Source organism: Phalacrocorax aristotelis, chromosome 8 (genome assembly GCF_949628215.1).
Source record: "Phalacrocorax aristotelis chromosome 8, bGulAri2.1, whole genome shotgun sequence".
NCBI lineage: Eukaryota > Metazoa > Chordata > Aves > Suliformes > Phalacrocoracidae > Phalacrocorax > Phalacrocorax aristotelis.
The window spans coordinates 13,324,406-13,337,946 of NC_134283.1; the positions used below are offsets into that span (position 1 = coordinate 13,324,406).

A 13,541-nucleotide genomic window follows, 5' to 3' on the forward strand; every position below is an offset into this window, starting at 1 on the left:
ATAACCACTAGCGGAAGGTGAAATACTGTTCTCTTTCACTTGCTGTTGAGTGGCAAGTGTTGCATCTAATGATAATTTGAATATTCTGCCAACAGTTGGTGACATTCTGGCCCTGACAAAATAAATAAATAAATAAATGCTTCCAGCTCCCAGAGCAAATAGCCTGTAAGTCTATAGAAAACAAATTAGGAATGCGCTATTCTCAATGAAAAAAGTCTCCACAAGAGCCATAATTTTATTTTTTTTAGTGCACAGAATAACATAAATCAAAAGAAGCAATAGTCTACCTTGTGTTTTGACTACTTTGACCCTCTTCAACCCCTGCCAATTTTTATCTCATTTTTGTTTAACTTTGTACATCAGAGTTTAATTTTAAACCTGGTCCTGAAGACAGTGATGTATAGGGTACATCAAGTATAGCTTAAATTACCCTCTCCCCAGTGATTTGAAGTTGAGGGGAGGGTCTTACTCCGCAGCAGGGTGGGAAAGAGAAATGGTCAGATGCTGCCCTTTGAACCTGACCACCCTCAGCTACAGAAACATTTATGCCAGAACATCATTTATTGATTTTATTATATTTTAGGATCTCTTAAAAATGTTGAAGTTTGCCGCATATTAATTTTTGACACACGCATATAAAAACAGAAATATGGGTTGAGCAGAAACTATAAATATAGACAACACTGCCCAATAAACTTACATTCTTTCACTTATAGGTTTCTGTTTCAGCTGACCATTCCGAGCAGCCTGTCTTTGAAAATAAATGTTACCCCTCTGATAAGCTAACCAATTTGCAGATTAAAGCTGCATTTGAGGATTAAAGTTTTTCTTATTTGATTATTGTTGTGTCTTGTAGCAGTAGAAGGTAAATATTAATAAAATGTTAAAGTCCAATTCTGCTCACTTTACTCATGTGAACATTTTATACCATGAGACCGAAAAAATTATGCAGGATTTGGCCCTTAAACTCAGCATTGACTGCTCTGTTTTCTCAGTCCGCTAAGAATAAGTCTCCCATGAAATGTTACATGTACCTGGGAAACTCATGAACCCACTGCTGCCACAGAAAATTCACACTGACGGGTAGCTCTGAAAACTCACCATCCAATTATATACCACAGAGCCATGTATGTGTTTTTACTGAGGAGAATAAAAACCACAAGAAGTGCTCTACAACAGACCACAAAATGGGTTTGGCACCTGTGTCTCCTCGGAGCTGAAGTTTCAGAGTTGTGTTATCACGTGGCCTGCTGACCCTGGGAAAGCAACGCTGACCTTGTCTTACACGCAGAAGTCTATTGCTATGACTCCCCTGAGAGCACAAACCAGCTGCAAACTGCTGCAATGATTAACCCTTATGTGTTGTAGATGTAACATCAAGTCATGGTAATAAAGCTTTCACTGCATAACAGATCTCCAGCTTTGTAAATTGTTGCTCTTATCAGCTGCACTCTAGGATGTTATCCCTTTTCTGCAAAGCATGACTGCTGTACTGTTCACTGGAAAGGCTACCAGATCTATAAAGCCTGTGGTATTTATTCAGTTGCTTTGGAGAATAATACAGAGAATATGCTTTGTTTAAACTAAAAATGCAGTGTGTGAAAACAAAAAAAAAAACTCATGAAATACTCATACATATGAAACAATATATTAATTAAAATCCAGAATGCCTGTAGCAGATTTGAATCTGGGAACACCAGATTTCTATAACAGACAACTGCATTGTTCCATTGAGTCCAGGCTCTGGTTTGTGGAAGTAATTTATACCTAATGCTTTGTAAAAATGCAAACTCTTCGAGCCTGTGATGTATCTGGACAATTACAGAATTTTGCTGTTTGGCTGGAAACAGAATGCTTGTAGCAATCAGCACTCACCTCCTCAAAACATAAGCAGTACGAGTCTTGTTTTGTCATGCACTTCAAATATCAGACCTAAGTCTATGCGTTCCTATTTGGATAGAAGCCAATGGGAGTTTTGAGTGTGTATCAGCCTACAATCCAACCTACAGGCCTGTGAATAGGGCCCTGGCTTCCTCAGAAATGTAACGCTTTTTATCTCGGTGTGCTTCCTACCCTCCAGCCCTTCCCCTGCCAAATCTATGGCCGCATCAAGGCTGTGAAAGAAAAGGTGACCTTAATGTAAGCCACGGTATGATATGATACTATCTGCTTTAGTCTGCAGGAGCCAGAAATGGTATTTCTGAGAGATGGAAGCTGCTGTGTGTATCACAAGGATTGTTGCTGCTCACAGTCATGGTTTCAGAGGGACTTTCCAATATCCCACCAGCCAAGCAGAGTGAAAAGGATTTGTTCAACAAACCCGCTCATCGAAACAGCAACTCTCTGTGTTTTAGAGGCATGGAACTGCTGATCCTTGCTGTTGCTCTTGTCTTTCTGCAGCACAGAGGTTGGGCAGACCAAGAGCATTGCAGGGCTCTGTCCACAGCTCCCAGGGATAGTTTATCATTCTTATACACAACCTTTTTCAAAGGATAAAAACCAGCTTCCAGGTTCAGGAATTAAGAAAAAATTCCCTTTGGTATAAACAGTTGCAAAGTAAATTCAATTTAAAGAAAGAAAAAATGGTTTCCCTAAAAAAACTAAGGTGTTATGAGTTTTGGGAGGGGCACTCATATATTGTAATATGTGATTGTGAGAGGCCTTGCACTGTTTGGGAGTGTAGTTGACAAACATCACCTGCTAAGTGCAGGCTGAGAAAAGGTATTTGGGAAAACTTTCTCAGTGCAGGAATGACAACTAGGAGGGAGGCTGCAGTGAAGATGGGTTTCCTTACAAGATCCCTGTTGTTCAGAGGGAACAGGTTAGTGCCCTTTGATAGGAAGTAAATTAACATCGCACTGTATTCCCTGACTCATCCCTTTCTCCATCTCTTTTAATCACATTACTTTGGCTTGCCTTTAATGAAATAGAGGCCGATCTGCAGGAGCCACGCTTGGGCTGGCCTTGCCAGGGGCTGGATGAGCTATTCTTTATTCCTCACCAAGGAAGGAGCAGCTTTGGACTAATGATGCTTTACTGTTTGGTATCCAGATTCATCTGCTTGAAAAACACCACAGTTAGTTTTATTGCATAAGTTAGGCTAGACAGGGCTGTTCCTCGCTCATTAGTACAGGGAGCCTTTTCCTACAGGGACTGCAGATGAAAGCAATGAGTTTATTAATCTCTTTCCCCACCTCCCCCTCTATAGGCATATAAGTGCTGTTGTTTTAACACCAAGAGCTGTAGTTAAAAAAAAAAAATTACTATCAAAAACTCTGCAAGTCCTGCTACAGCAAATATAGATGGAAAAACAGTGACAAAACATTTAACAACTCCAAACCCAGCAGAGACAGAGGCAGCAACTTCACTTACTCCCTTATCAACTCCAGCAGCTCCTGTTTTTCTGTGAGTAGCTGCTGTGGTCTCCCAGGTGGAGAAGACTATCAGCCTCTGAAGGGAGCAGAAGTTGGCTGTTCCTTCTTTAGGAGGATGGGGAAGGGTTTTTCAGTGATGGTATCTTGTATCCTGCCTGGTTCCTGCAGGTGTGAGTGGGTGGCGGGGAGGAGGAGGTGGCGGCAGCAGGATCTAGCTGCTGTAGGGCTTTGCCCTTTCCTTGGGGGTGTGTGTTTAGAAGCTATCAAGGCCCTGTGTGTCCTTCCACATCTCATCACTCCTCTGGCTGTCACTACTATTTCTGAGGTACTTTTGCCCTGATATTTGGTTACTCAAAGGGGAGAAAGAAGCAACAAATTTATTGGAATTATCTTGAGATTGTTTTGCTCTCTTATGGGGTTTCTGTGTGAAGGGGGTATCTATGATCTCCCATTAATATCAAACCTGTGCTATTATTTGCATATGGAAAGGATGAGGAGTGACCTTTAAATTCATTAAATGAAGCAAATTTTAAAAAATAATTTTAGTTAAAAGCATTAGCATGATGAAAAATATAAGAACAAATACATAGACATCAGTATCTGGGCTTTTGTTAATGTTAACGAGCAAATTATTGCAGGGGAAGATTTGCATTGTTGCAATGCATATTCTAGCCTCCACACTGATATATGTGATGCAGGGTTATCTTTGTATGGCTCCTCTTTCAGAATATATTTTCTCCTTATAAAATAGCCTCTTTTTAACTCCCTTTGGGGACCTCCTTGTAAATGAGGAACTGGTCCTCAAGGGACTGGCCTGGCTAGAATAGTGTGTTATTAAAAAAAAGAAATCATATTAGAATACTAAGAAATGTAACTAGATTACTTCAGTTTTTTAAGAAAATTTTAAAAACAATGGATAACCAAGTTTAATTAAACATATTCTCTGAATGTTTAAATTGTGTAAGAATTAGAAAATCCTGTTGTATTTTAAAGGAATTAATTGCACCAATTTAAGGTTATCACTCTAATTTCCAATATGCAGTCAGGTATCACCACTCTTCTTGCAAAGCAGCTACAGTGTCATGAAAAAGTAATGTTTGCCCACAGAGTTGGGACTACAACACCCTTGGAGGGGCATTCTCAGCCCATGGGGGCAATGAGTATATTCATCTCCTAAGCTTTTACACGGGAATAAACCTAGGTTCTCTATACCAAAACTGGTTAAATATGCAGATTCAAAATATTATTGCTCCTAATAATAAATATTGATTTACATGTGCTGAAAAGCTTCTGTTGCCTTCACAGCAAGTAGTCTAGAATATACCTCAGTGACATTTTTACCACCCTATTGCTTTTTGAGTCTGATTCTTGTAATACCAACGTCCGATGGTCTCCAGATCTCTGGCACCACTCTGCTCTTAACCCATCCATGCCTCTGCTTTCTGACATACCCCTTCGTGAAGTACTTTGAGATCCCCAGATCAAACTTGCTGCTGGTAGAAAGTAGTATTAATAAGTATTTTGTGCTATTTTGTTATGCAGCTCAGTCTATAAATTCAGCTATTTATTACATTCCTGCTGTACTTCAGGCCCCACAAGTTGGAAGAGGTGAAACCATTTAGGTTATTCTTCTCAGCTCAGCTAATGTCATCTGCTGAATGTAGCTCTAAACATCTGAAGTTGGTGAAATTAAATAAAGTGCAAGCATCCTTTGGTCTATAGCTCCTTGCCTTTAAAGTTACCATGAGTAATCGTTTTAACAATAGTATATTCGGGGGGGGGGGGGGAATTCTAATGAAAGAATTTAGTGTTAGGATGGAGCTCTGCCTGATATTAGAACAATTACGGAGCAGATGCATCCACTCTGAACAAAGTGACCTTTTCATCAAGTTACAAAACATTAAAGGTTAAAAAGTGTTTGAAAGGAAGTTAATACTTTTAAAACGTTAGGAAAAAAAATTGCCATTCTTTCAAGACCTAACCAAAATCAGTGGGAAACTATAAGATGACTGTTTAGGCACATCCAGACATAATTTAAGCAACTCCTATTACAGAAGGATAGAAGGTATTTTACATTGTCTGTTTTGTTTTAAAATTAGAAGTGCTTTTACAGAGAAGAAACGAGCTTTGATAGGAATAAACACCCAATGAAAGAATTCTTCTCCAAAGCTGGTTAATTGCAATTTTAAAGTCACATTTTTTTCTCTCCATTGTGTATGGATGACATGAGAACAAAGAGAGGGAATCAATGATGATGTCAGATTTTCTTAGTTTCCGCATTTCACCTGACCTGGATGGCGCAAACTTTCGTCCCTAGGCAGGGAGACAGGAGCTACCGCTCCTGCCTCGGTGCGTCCCCTCGCCCCCGTGGGCGCCGCCACCCGCGCACTGCCGCTGCTCGACCTCCTTGGGGCGGCTGCGCCGATTTCATTATCTTCATTAGTTTTTCTTGGAGGAGGGGTGGGGGCTGCTGGGTGGCGGCCGGGCCCCGTCGCGGGTGGGCCGAGCCCAGCGGTCCGCGTCCGCGGAGCCCCGCGGGAGGAGCGCGGTCAAACCCCCGCGCATGGTCTGCCTCGTCCGGGCCCTGCGCTCTTCGTACGTTATAAATTTAATAAAGCCCTTCTGAACAGTAGTTGCCGGTCGTGCTGGGGAGCGAGGATTTACGACCCGGCAGCCCTCGATGTCTTTTTTTAAATGCCCGTTGGCCGCGTGCCACGCCGTGGCCTACCGGCCTGTACAGCTTCACTCCCTAGATCAAAGAGGCGCGGAGGCGGGAGGCCCGCACCGCCGCATCTCCCCTCCGCGCAGCGGGGCCGTGGCTGCGGGACCGGCCGCGCCGCCGGGAGCCCCTGGTTATCCCAGCCCCAGCCCGCTGCGCGTCCCTTCGGGGGCACCGAGCTCCTCGCTGCGCAGCCAGCGCTCCTGGGGGCGGGCGGGGCCGGTGGCCGCGCTCCGCTTCGCTTGGCCGTAGAGAAATTGAGCAGTGGGCTTGGAGTGTGCCCGCAGCCGGACAGAGGGGCGTTATTGGCAGACGGGTAACTTTTTTCTAGGAGAAGCGTGCATATTTTAGTGCAAGCACTATGTGCAAATCACTAAAAAAAAACTGTCTGGGAAATAAGTTCCTGTGAAAAGAAAGGATTTTGCTCGGATTTAGGCTTTATCAACTACCCACTCCATATATTTTTTCCTGTTTTTTTTTTTTTTTTTTAAATCTGTACCTGTGCACAACAAAATCTTTGTTGCGTTAAATCACAGGCGATCAGCAAAGGAACAGCTGCGTTAGCTGTGCAATGAAAAATTTCAGGTGACGCGACAAATAAGAGGGGAATCCCTTCACTCCTGCTAGGTCCTGCGAATGCCTTTCATATTAACCAGCTCCGAGGATCGCTGCCAGTCTCCACAAAGGCGTTTCCAAAGCCTGCAGCTAGTAAAACTTTGTAGAGGTAAAATTAGCTAAACCCTCTCTGCTAACACAATAGCTTCTGTTGTCGCATACGCTGGAGTTCCGGGATCTGTAACTATTTTTCATAAAAGATTTGCCCACTGCCCAAATGAATACATTACGCTACAGTACCTCTGAATGGTACCGCGTATTTCCTTCAAAGAAGCGGCCGATTGTTTCTTTAGAGACCCTAAGTCCTTTCAAGGAGCGGGGGGGAAGTGATAATGCAGCGGGACTGGACCGCGACAACAGATCTCATTTTAGCAGGCAACATCTCCGAAAAGTGCCGCCCCTGGGACAGCGGCAAGTGCCGGGGGACCAGGGGGGACTCGGGGCGGGCGTTAGCCGGGCCAAGCGGGGCTCGCCGCCCCCCCGGGCTCTGCCGGGAGACAGCCCGGCCGGGCCGCGGGAGCCTGGGCTGCCGGGGGCCGCAGCCCTTCCCCGGCCGAGAGGCACCGCAAAACGCGAAGGAGCCTCTGCCCCAGCACGGGGAGGCGGCCGGGCCCGGCCGCCCGGGGAACGGCGGCGGCATCGGCCCGGCGGCCCGGGTTGCCGCTCTCGCCGCACAAGTTTAATTCGCGAACTTGCCGGCGCCGGGTGCGGGGTGCTCCGCACCGACGTGGGCTGGGGGCTGCGCCTCCGCTGCTGCCCCGTGCCGCGAGCAGGGACGGACGGGCGGCCGGACGGAGCGCCCGCCGGGGGCTCCCCCCGGCGCGACCAGCTGCGGGCTGGGCCGGGGTCTGCGGTCCCGGTGCGGTGCGGTGCGGAGGCGCTGCCCCGCTTCGGCGGCGGCTGTAGCGGCGGGGGGCGGCCGCACGGGGCTGAGCCGCTCCGGGAGCGCCCGGCCGCTTCCTCAGGCAGAGCTTCCCCCTCACCGCTGCGGGCTGGGGTTTGGGGTTTTTTTTTGGGGGGAGGTATGCATTTCTGGTATCTGGGGTTAGGTGGGGCATTACTTTTAGGTCCAGACGGAAGCAAATCGATTCGGACAGGATTACCTACTGCTTAAAAGGAATTCTTCGAAATGCTGAGGCACTGGGTGTGCTTACGCTTCCCTAGCATTTGCCCCGTGCTCTTCCCGAAATGCCTGTTCCCGACCGCGAGGACACTTACCCCAGCTCTGATTTTCTGAGGCTTATTACATGTCAGAACTGTAAAAGTCCTCCGGACAATTTACAAGACAAAACATCTGGTTCGTTAAAGCAAAGCTACTGGGCTAAGACAAACAAACTTTGCTGCTGTGTAAATTCGCTTACCCAAACAATTTACATTCAAGCAAAGATTTTAGCCCGAAGGAAAACTTTTATTCATTTGTATTCAGGAGGTTTGGAATTCATAGGCATTTAAAATAATTTCGCCCTAATAAAGTTATGTAGATATTACAAAACGTCTTTGTTTTATTTTCAGATTGTTATTGCTATTACAATGGTTATTGACAATGCGATGTATTTAACAAAAGTGGAGTATCGTTTTCGGTCGTGGGCAGTGGTGTTTTGAGACAAACTTGTCAGACCCATATCCATGTCGTGCAGCTGTAGTGAAAACTGTTTCTCCTTTGTTCTTCGCCGGGAGAAGCCGAAGTACTTCTCGCACACTTTCTGCGTTTCGGCGGGTGCCACCGGGGCCTTAGGAAGCGGAGAGGTTTTTTCCCCGGGACGGAAGGCGGCGGCGGGGGGTGCCCGGCGAGGCGGGGGGTGCCGGGCTGCCCACCCCCGGTCCCGGCGGTGCCCCCGCCGCGCTCCCTGAGCCCACGCCTCCGGCCGGGCGCGGCGGGGGGCCGCCCCTGGGGACAGCAGTGCTGGCGGGGGGCCCCCCTGCCCACGCCTTCACCAGGGGCTCGTGTCCCCCGCCCGCGTGTCCGTGCCCCGCTCCTCCTGCGGCCGGGGCCCGGCCCGGCCGCGCCGCCCCCTCCCTCGACAGCTCGCTCCTCGGCCGGCGGGGCACCCGCCGCCTGGCAGCCGGCCCCCCGAAGGGCCCCGGCCGCCGCTGCTCAGCCCCTCCCGCGTGTGCGGGGGGACACTCGACCGGTGAGGACCAGCGGGTCCCCGCCATCTCTCTGCCCCGGGCACAGGTGGGGGCCCCGCGGAGGCGGGCCGCGGCTGGGGGCGGGAGGGGGGCGCCCAGGGACGGAGCAGTGGGCACAGCGGGTGTGACCCCCGGGAAGCAATCACCCGGTGCTGACAAATGAGAGCAGCTCCACACGCACACGGGGACCTCGACGCACGCTTCTCCCTGCCTTGTTGGCGGTGAACAAGCGGCGAAACCTCAGCGCGCTGCTCGGGAGAGAGAAAGGTTAAAGCCCGAAAGGCGCTGGTGTCTCAGAGGCGGCCGTTCCAAGTTTCACAAACTTCCTGACTGATTCGCTGCGGCCGTTCCAGTAACCACCAGTTATGTCGTGGTCCCTACCGCAACTCGCCCGCCGCCTGCCTCCGCGAGGAGCCGGCCGGCGGGAGAGGGCTTTCCTGGGAAACTGGGGGAGCTGGCACGGAAGGGGACGAAATGAGCAGTGGAAATACGCAGCAAAGAAGGACGCTAAACGGTGTTGAATCTTGAAATGTAAAACGTCCTTAGCTGATGGAAAGTTCAGGAGTGATGGTTATCTAATTATGGGACTTGTAGATAATTGGTGCCTTGGTTTAAAACTGCCGGGAAGAGCGAGCTCAGAGCTGAGCCACATGTGCTGGGTCTTTGTAGACGGCGTCTGTACAGCCATCGATTTTACGCATTATGTTTGTAAATGTTACATTTAATAAAATTACGGGTTCTGGCTCTTTGAAATAGACTGTGACCCCCAAAGAAGCTGATGCACATGAAGGAATCTGCATTTCTCTCTGTAATTCGTCCGGTAGAAAGTTCAATAGGGTTTTGGTGTTTTTTTTTCTTCCTTAAAAAACTGCATATAGTTAACAACCAAATTATTCCACAACTTCCTGAGCCTTTTGGCACTAAGAGTTTTGAATGTGTAAGTGCAGTGCGTGTGTCTGCGTGCACGTATATCTGCTGCCTTTCCCTCTCTCCCCCTCCCACACACACAGACACGAGAGTTATTATTTCTAATGGAACTGGGAAAGATCCTCCGGTTACTCTTTACGGAACGTTTCACTTTTTTCACCCACAGCCCCCAGTCCCAAATGGGTGCGCCTTATGAGCCCGTTGCCCTCTGCTGCCAGCGCTCGTGGCCCGCGCTTTGAAACGCAAGGTGAGCGTTGTCAGGCAAACCTTGCCGTGCAGCAGGGACGGTGATTTTCTCGCAAATGTTGGTTTTAGTGACACCGTTCAGCTGCTGAGGTTGCAACCTGCTAGCATCCTCCACGCAGGCTGTACTTCTGCGGGAGGGAGAGCTCTGTTACGGAAGCTGTTACCACACGCATGCCACTGAATTCATAGGTGGATGCACGTAGCTGAGCGTACCACCGAGAGGAGGACTGCACACCCGCGAAGCTAAGCCGAGCCTGACGAAAGCAGGAGGGCGCGCATCCCGCCGAGCCCCGGCCCCGACGAGCCCCGGCCCCGCCGGGGCGGCCGCGCTCGCCAGCCCCGTGGCAGGGCCAGCAGCACCGGGCACGGAGGGGACCGTGCATCGTGCTGGTTATGTGCCATAGGAAGCCGGTGGAGGGATGAGCTGGCTTAGCGACAGAAGGAGGTAGAAGGAAAAACTTCTTGCAACTTGCAGACCACCCCCTCACCCCCAAATTAGTGATTGGCCGCTGCAGCTTTTCCTCAGGATGCTCCGCAGCAGCTAATGGAAGATCAGACCATCTCCTGGCTCTGGAGAGGACTCTCGCCCATCTAAGAATAGCTTTTACAGGACTGAAATGACTAAAGGCGCCTTATTACTTTTATCTTGATTCAGTTTTCAGGGCATTTCATCAGCGCCTGGCGGCAGGCTGACCTTCCCCGTGCTCTGCGCGGCCGGGGAGGGACAAAGCCGGCCGGGGCTCCCGCGCTCCGAGCGGAATCTCCCAAAGTTTGTTTCAGCCGCTCCAGAGCTCGGAGAAACCCTGCACGACGCGCAGCGGCCGCCGGCTCGGCCGCCAGATTCCTCGGCCCCAGGCTCGCCCCTCTCTCCCCCAGGCCCCGTGTTTAATTAGGTGCCGGCGCAGCCGAGAGTGCAGCCGGGAGCGCAGCCGGGCTGAGGGCGCAGCGACCCGCCGCCCCCCGGCCCCGGCCGCATCCTTCGGGGGGGAGCGTAAATTAGTTAGGTTTCCTATTTCCTAATTCCTGTTTAAAGGGGGGGGCGGGAGAGAGGAAGAACAAGTTATTAATCGCAGCCGAGCCCTCTCTGTTTTCCAAGGCTGTCTAACATTTGTAAATACTTATGCTGTGGCTGGTCCCCTCCTTCCTGGTTAAGTTGTTTAGTATGTCGGTTATTTGTACTGAGTCCCGGTCTGTGTTGTGTCTGATGTGTTGTCGTTGCAATGTGCAGCCAGGGTGACACTGATGGATGCGCCAATGGTGAGACGGACAGATGTTAGGGCGGATCTAGCGGCATGCACCGCCACAGCGGCGCAGCCCGCCCGCCCGCGCAAGGCTGCCCGCCGCCGCCGCGCCCCGCGCCCGTCCGGCTGCCGGCGCACGCTCACACGCACACACTCGCACATGCACGGACACACACGCACACAGAGGGGCTTTTTTGGGGAGGGGGGGACGTCTCAGTGTCGTCTCTTAAGCAGATCTGATCGCTCCTTCTGTGGGCAGATACTGTAACTGTGAGGAGCGACCAGCCAGTATCAATGAGACGGAACTGAGCGAATTTGGCAGCAGAAGCGGCAACTGACAACTCACCATTTTCTTGTTTGCAAGAAATGTTTCGTTTTCCCCAACAGTAGCAATTTCCCGGGGACTTTAGGCGACTGCGATTTTTTTTTTTCATCCTAAAGAACAGCTTAAAAAAAATCAACTCACAACAATAATAATCAAAAAAAAAAAAAATCCCAAACCTTCTCCACCATTCACGTAAAGTGTTTGAATTTCCTGCAACTTGAAATGGAAAGCAAGAGCAAAAGAGCGGCACGGCGGCTTTATAAGATGTGAAGACGCAACAACATCTGCACTTAGTCAGGTATTTGGAATTATCCCAAATCTCGAAGAATGGGGGCGAGTGGAGAGTTTTTTGATCTTACCGTAAAAGTGAGATCATCCTTTTTTTTTTTTCTCCCCGTGAACTTAAAAAAAAAAAAAAAATCGCTAGGTTTTTTGTGTTGTCCCCCCCCCCCCTTCACTCCTCCCGAGCAAAGGCGGCCTCCGGCAGCAGGCGCGGCGGGGGCGCGAGGCCGCCGCGCCCAGGGGCGCCGCGCGGCGGAGGCGGGTGGGCGGCCGGGGTGACGGGCCCCCGCGCGCCCCCCGCCCCGCACCGCCCCGCGCCGCGCCCCCAGCCCCGCACCGCCCCGGCCCGGCCCTCCCCTCCCCGCTGGTGCGCGGCCCCGCCGCCCAGGGATGCGCAATCAAACCCGCAGCACATCGATCCGCCGGCGCTCGCTGAACTGCGCGCGGCGGCTCGCCAGTGAACTTGGACCAAAAAAAAACCCCCAAACCCCAAAAAACTAAAAAGAGAGGAGGAAAAAGAAACCCTAAAAAGGGAAAGAGAGGGAAAAGTGATCTTCCTCGAAAAGCCGGGCGCGCGCGGGGCGTGGGAGGGCGCGGCCGCTGCCCGTCCGCCGGCGGCTCCGCGGGGCAGGGCGCAGGGGCTCGGCCGGCCCAGGCGCCGCCGTTAACGGCCGCCGGCCGGAGCGGCCCCGCGGTCGCCGACAGCCCGCCCGGCCTCGGGCGAGAAGCGGAGCTCGGGCGGCTGTGGCGCCAGCCAGGTGGGAGCCGGAGGGCTGGATGTGTGCCGGCGGGCGGCCAGCTGCCCGGCGCGCCGGTGAGTGGGGCCGGGCGGGCGGCGCGGGAGCCCGGGCCGCCGCCGCTGTCACCTCGCGGGGCGGCCGGGCTCCGTGGGGACGGGGCTCAAGCGGCGGGGGCGGGGGGCCAGGCCCCCCTCGCCGGGGCGGGGGGGCGGCGGGAGGGTCCCCTACCCCGCTGTGGCGGGGATGGCTGGGAGGGGGGGACTCCGGCGGGGAGCGGGTGTGCGTGGGGGCGGAAAGGGAAGGGCTGCCGGCGGGGAGCGGAGCGGGCTGCCCTGCCGTGCCCTGCCCGGGGGCGTCCGGCGGGCAGAGCAGAGCCCCTCCGCCGCTGTGGGCTGCTGAGGAGGGCGGCGGGAGGGGCGCCCTACCGCCGCCCCGGGCGGACCCTTTAGCCGCCGCCGTGGCTGTGCCCGGGGTCCGGCGGCGCGATACGCAAAGAGTTAAGGTGCCGTCCGGGGCGGGAGGCGGTGGGAGCACGGTGCCCCTCTTCTCTTTGCGGACTAGTTTGAGTGACACTGCGATCATCTCGTTTCCCTTCAAGCTTCGCCTGTTGCCGCCGCCGCCGCCGCTCCAGCGCCGAGCCGGGAGCCGGGGAGTGGAGAGCGCAGGCTGAGGCTCCGCCGACTCCTGCCAAGAAATCCCCTGTCTTTATGCCGTGATCTCCCAGCCCGGGCAAGCACCGGGGGCGCAGGGTGGGGTGGGGGGGACTGCGGGCTCTCCCCAGCCCTCCCGCCCGCACACCTCTTCGGGGGGCTTCCCCTCCTCCTTCCTCCGGGGCGATTTGTCAAACTTCCCCCCTCTTCTGCCAGCAGCAGCAGCAGCAGCAGGGCTGTCCTCTCCTCTGTGCCGCCTCCTCCGCCGCCGCCGCCGCCTCCTCGGCATCGT

General features: G+C 52.2%; 1 protein-coding gene across 1 annotated transcript; it reads right to left on the reverse strand.

The window, feature by feature from the left end:
• Positions 1-12,383: 12,383 nt before the first annotated feature.
• On the reverse strand, positions 12,384-13,538 carry LOC142061006 (uncharacterized). The gene is made up of 2 exons (XM_075101470.1): positions 13,398-13,538; positions 12,384-13,283 (listed from the first exon to the last, which is right to left on the reverse strand). Exons 1-2 carry the CDS (start codon positions 13,536-13,538, stop codon positions 12,384-12,386), a joined length of 1,041 nt encoding a protein of 346 aa, XP_074957571.1.
• Between the last annotated feature and the right edge of the window lie 3 nt (positions 13,539-13,541).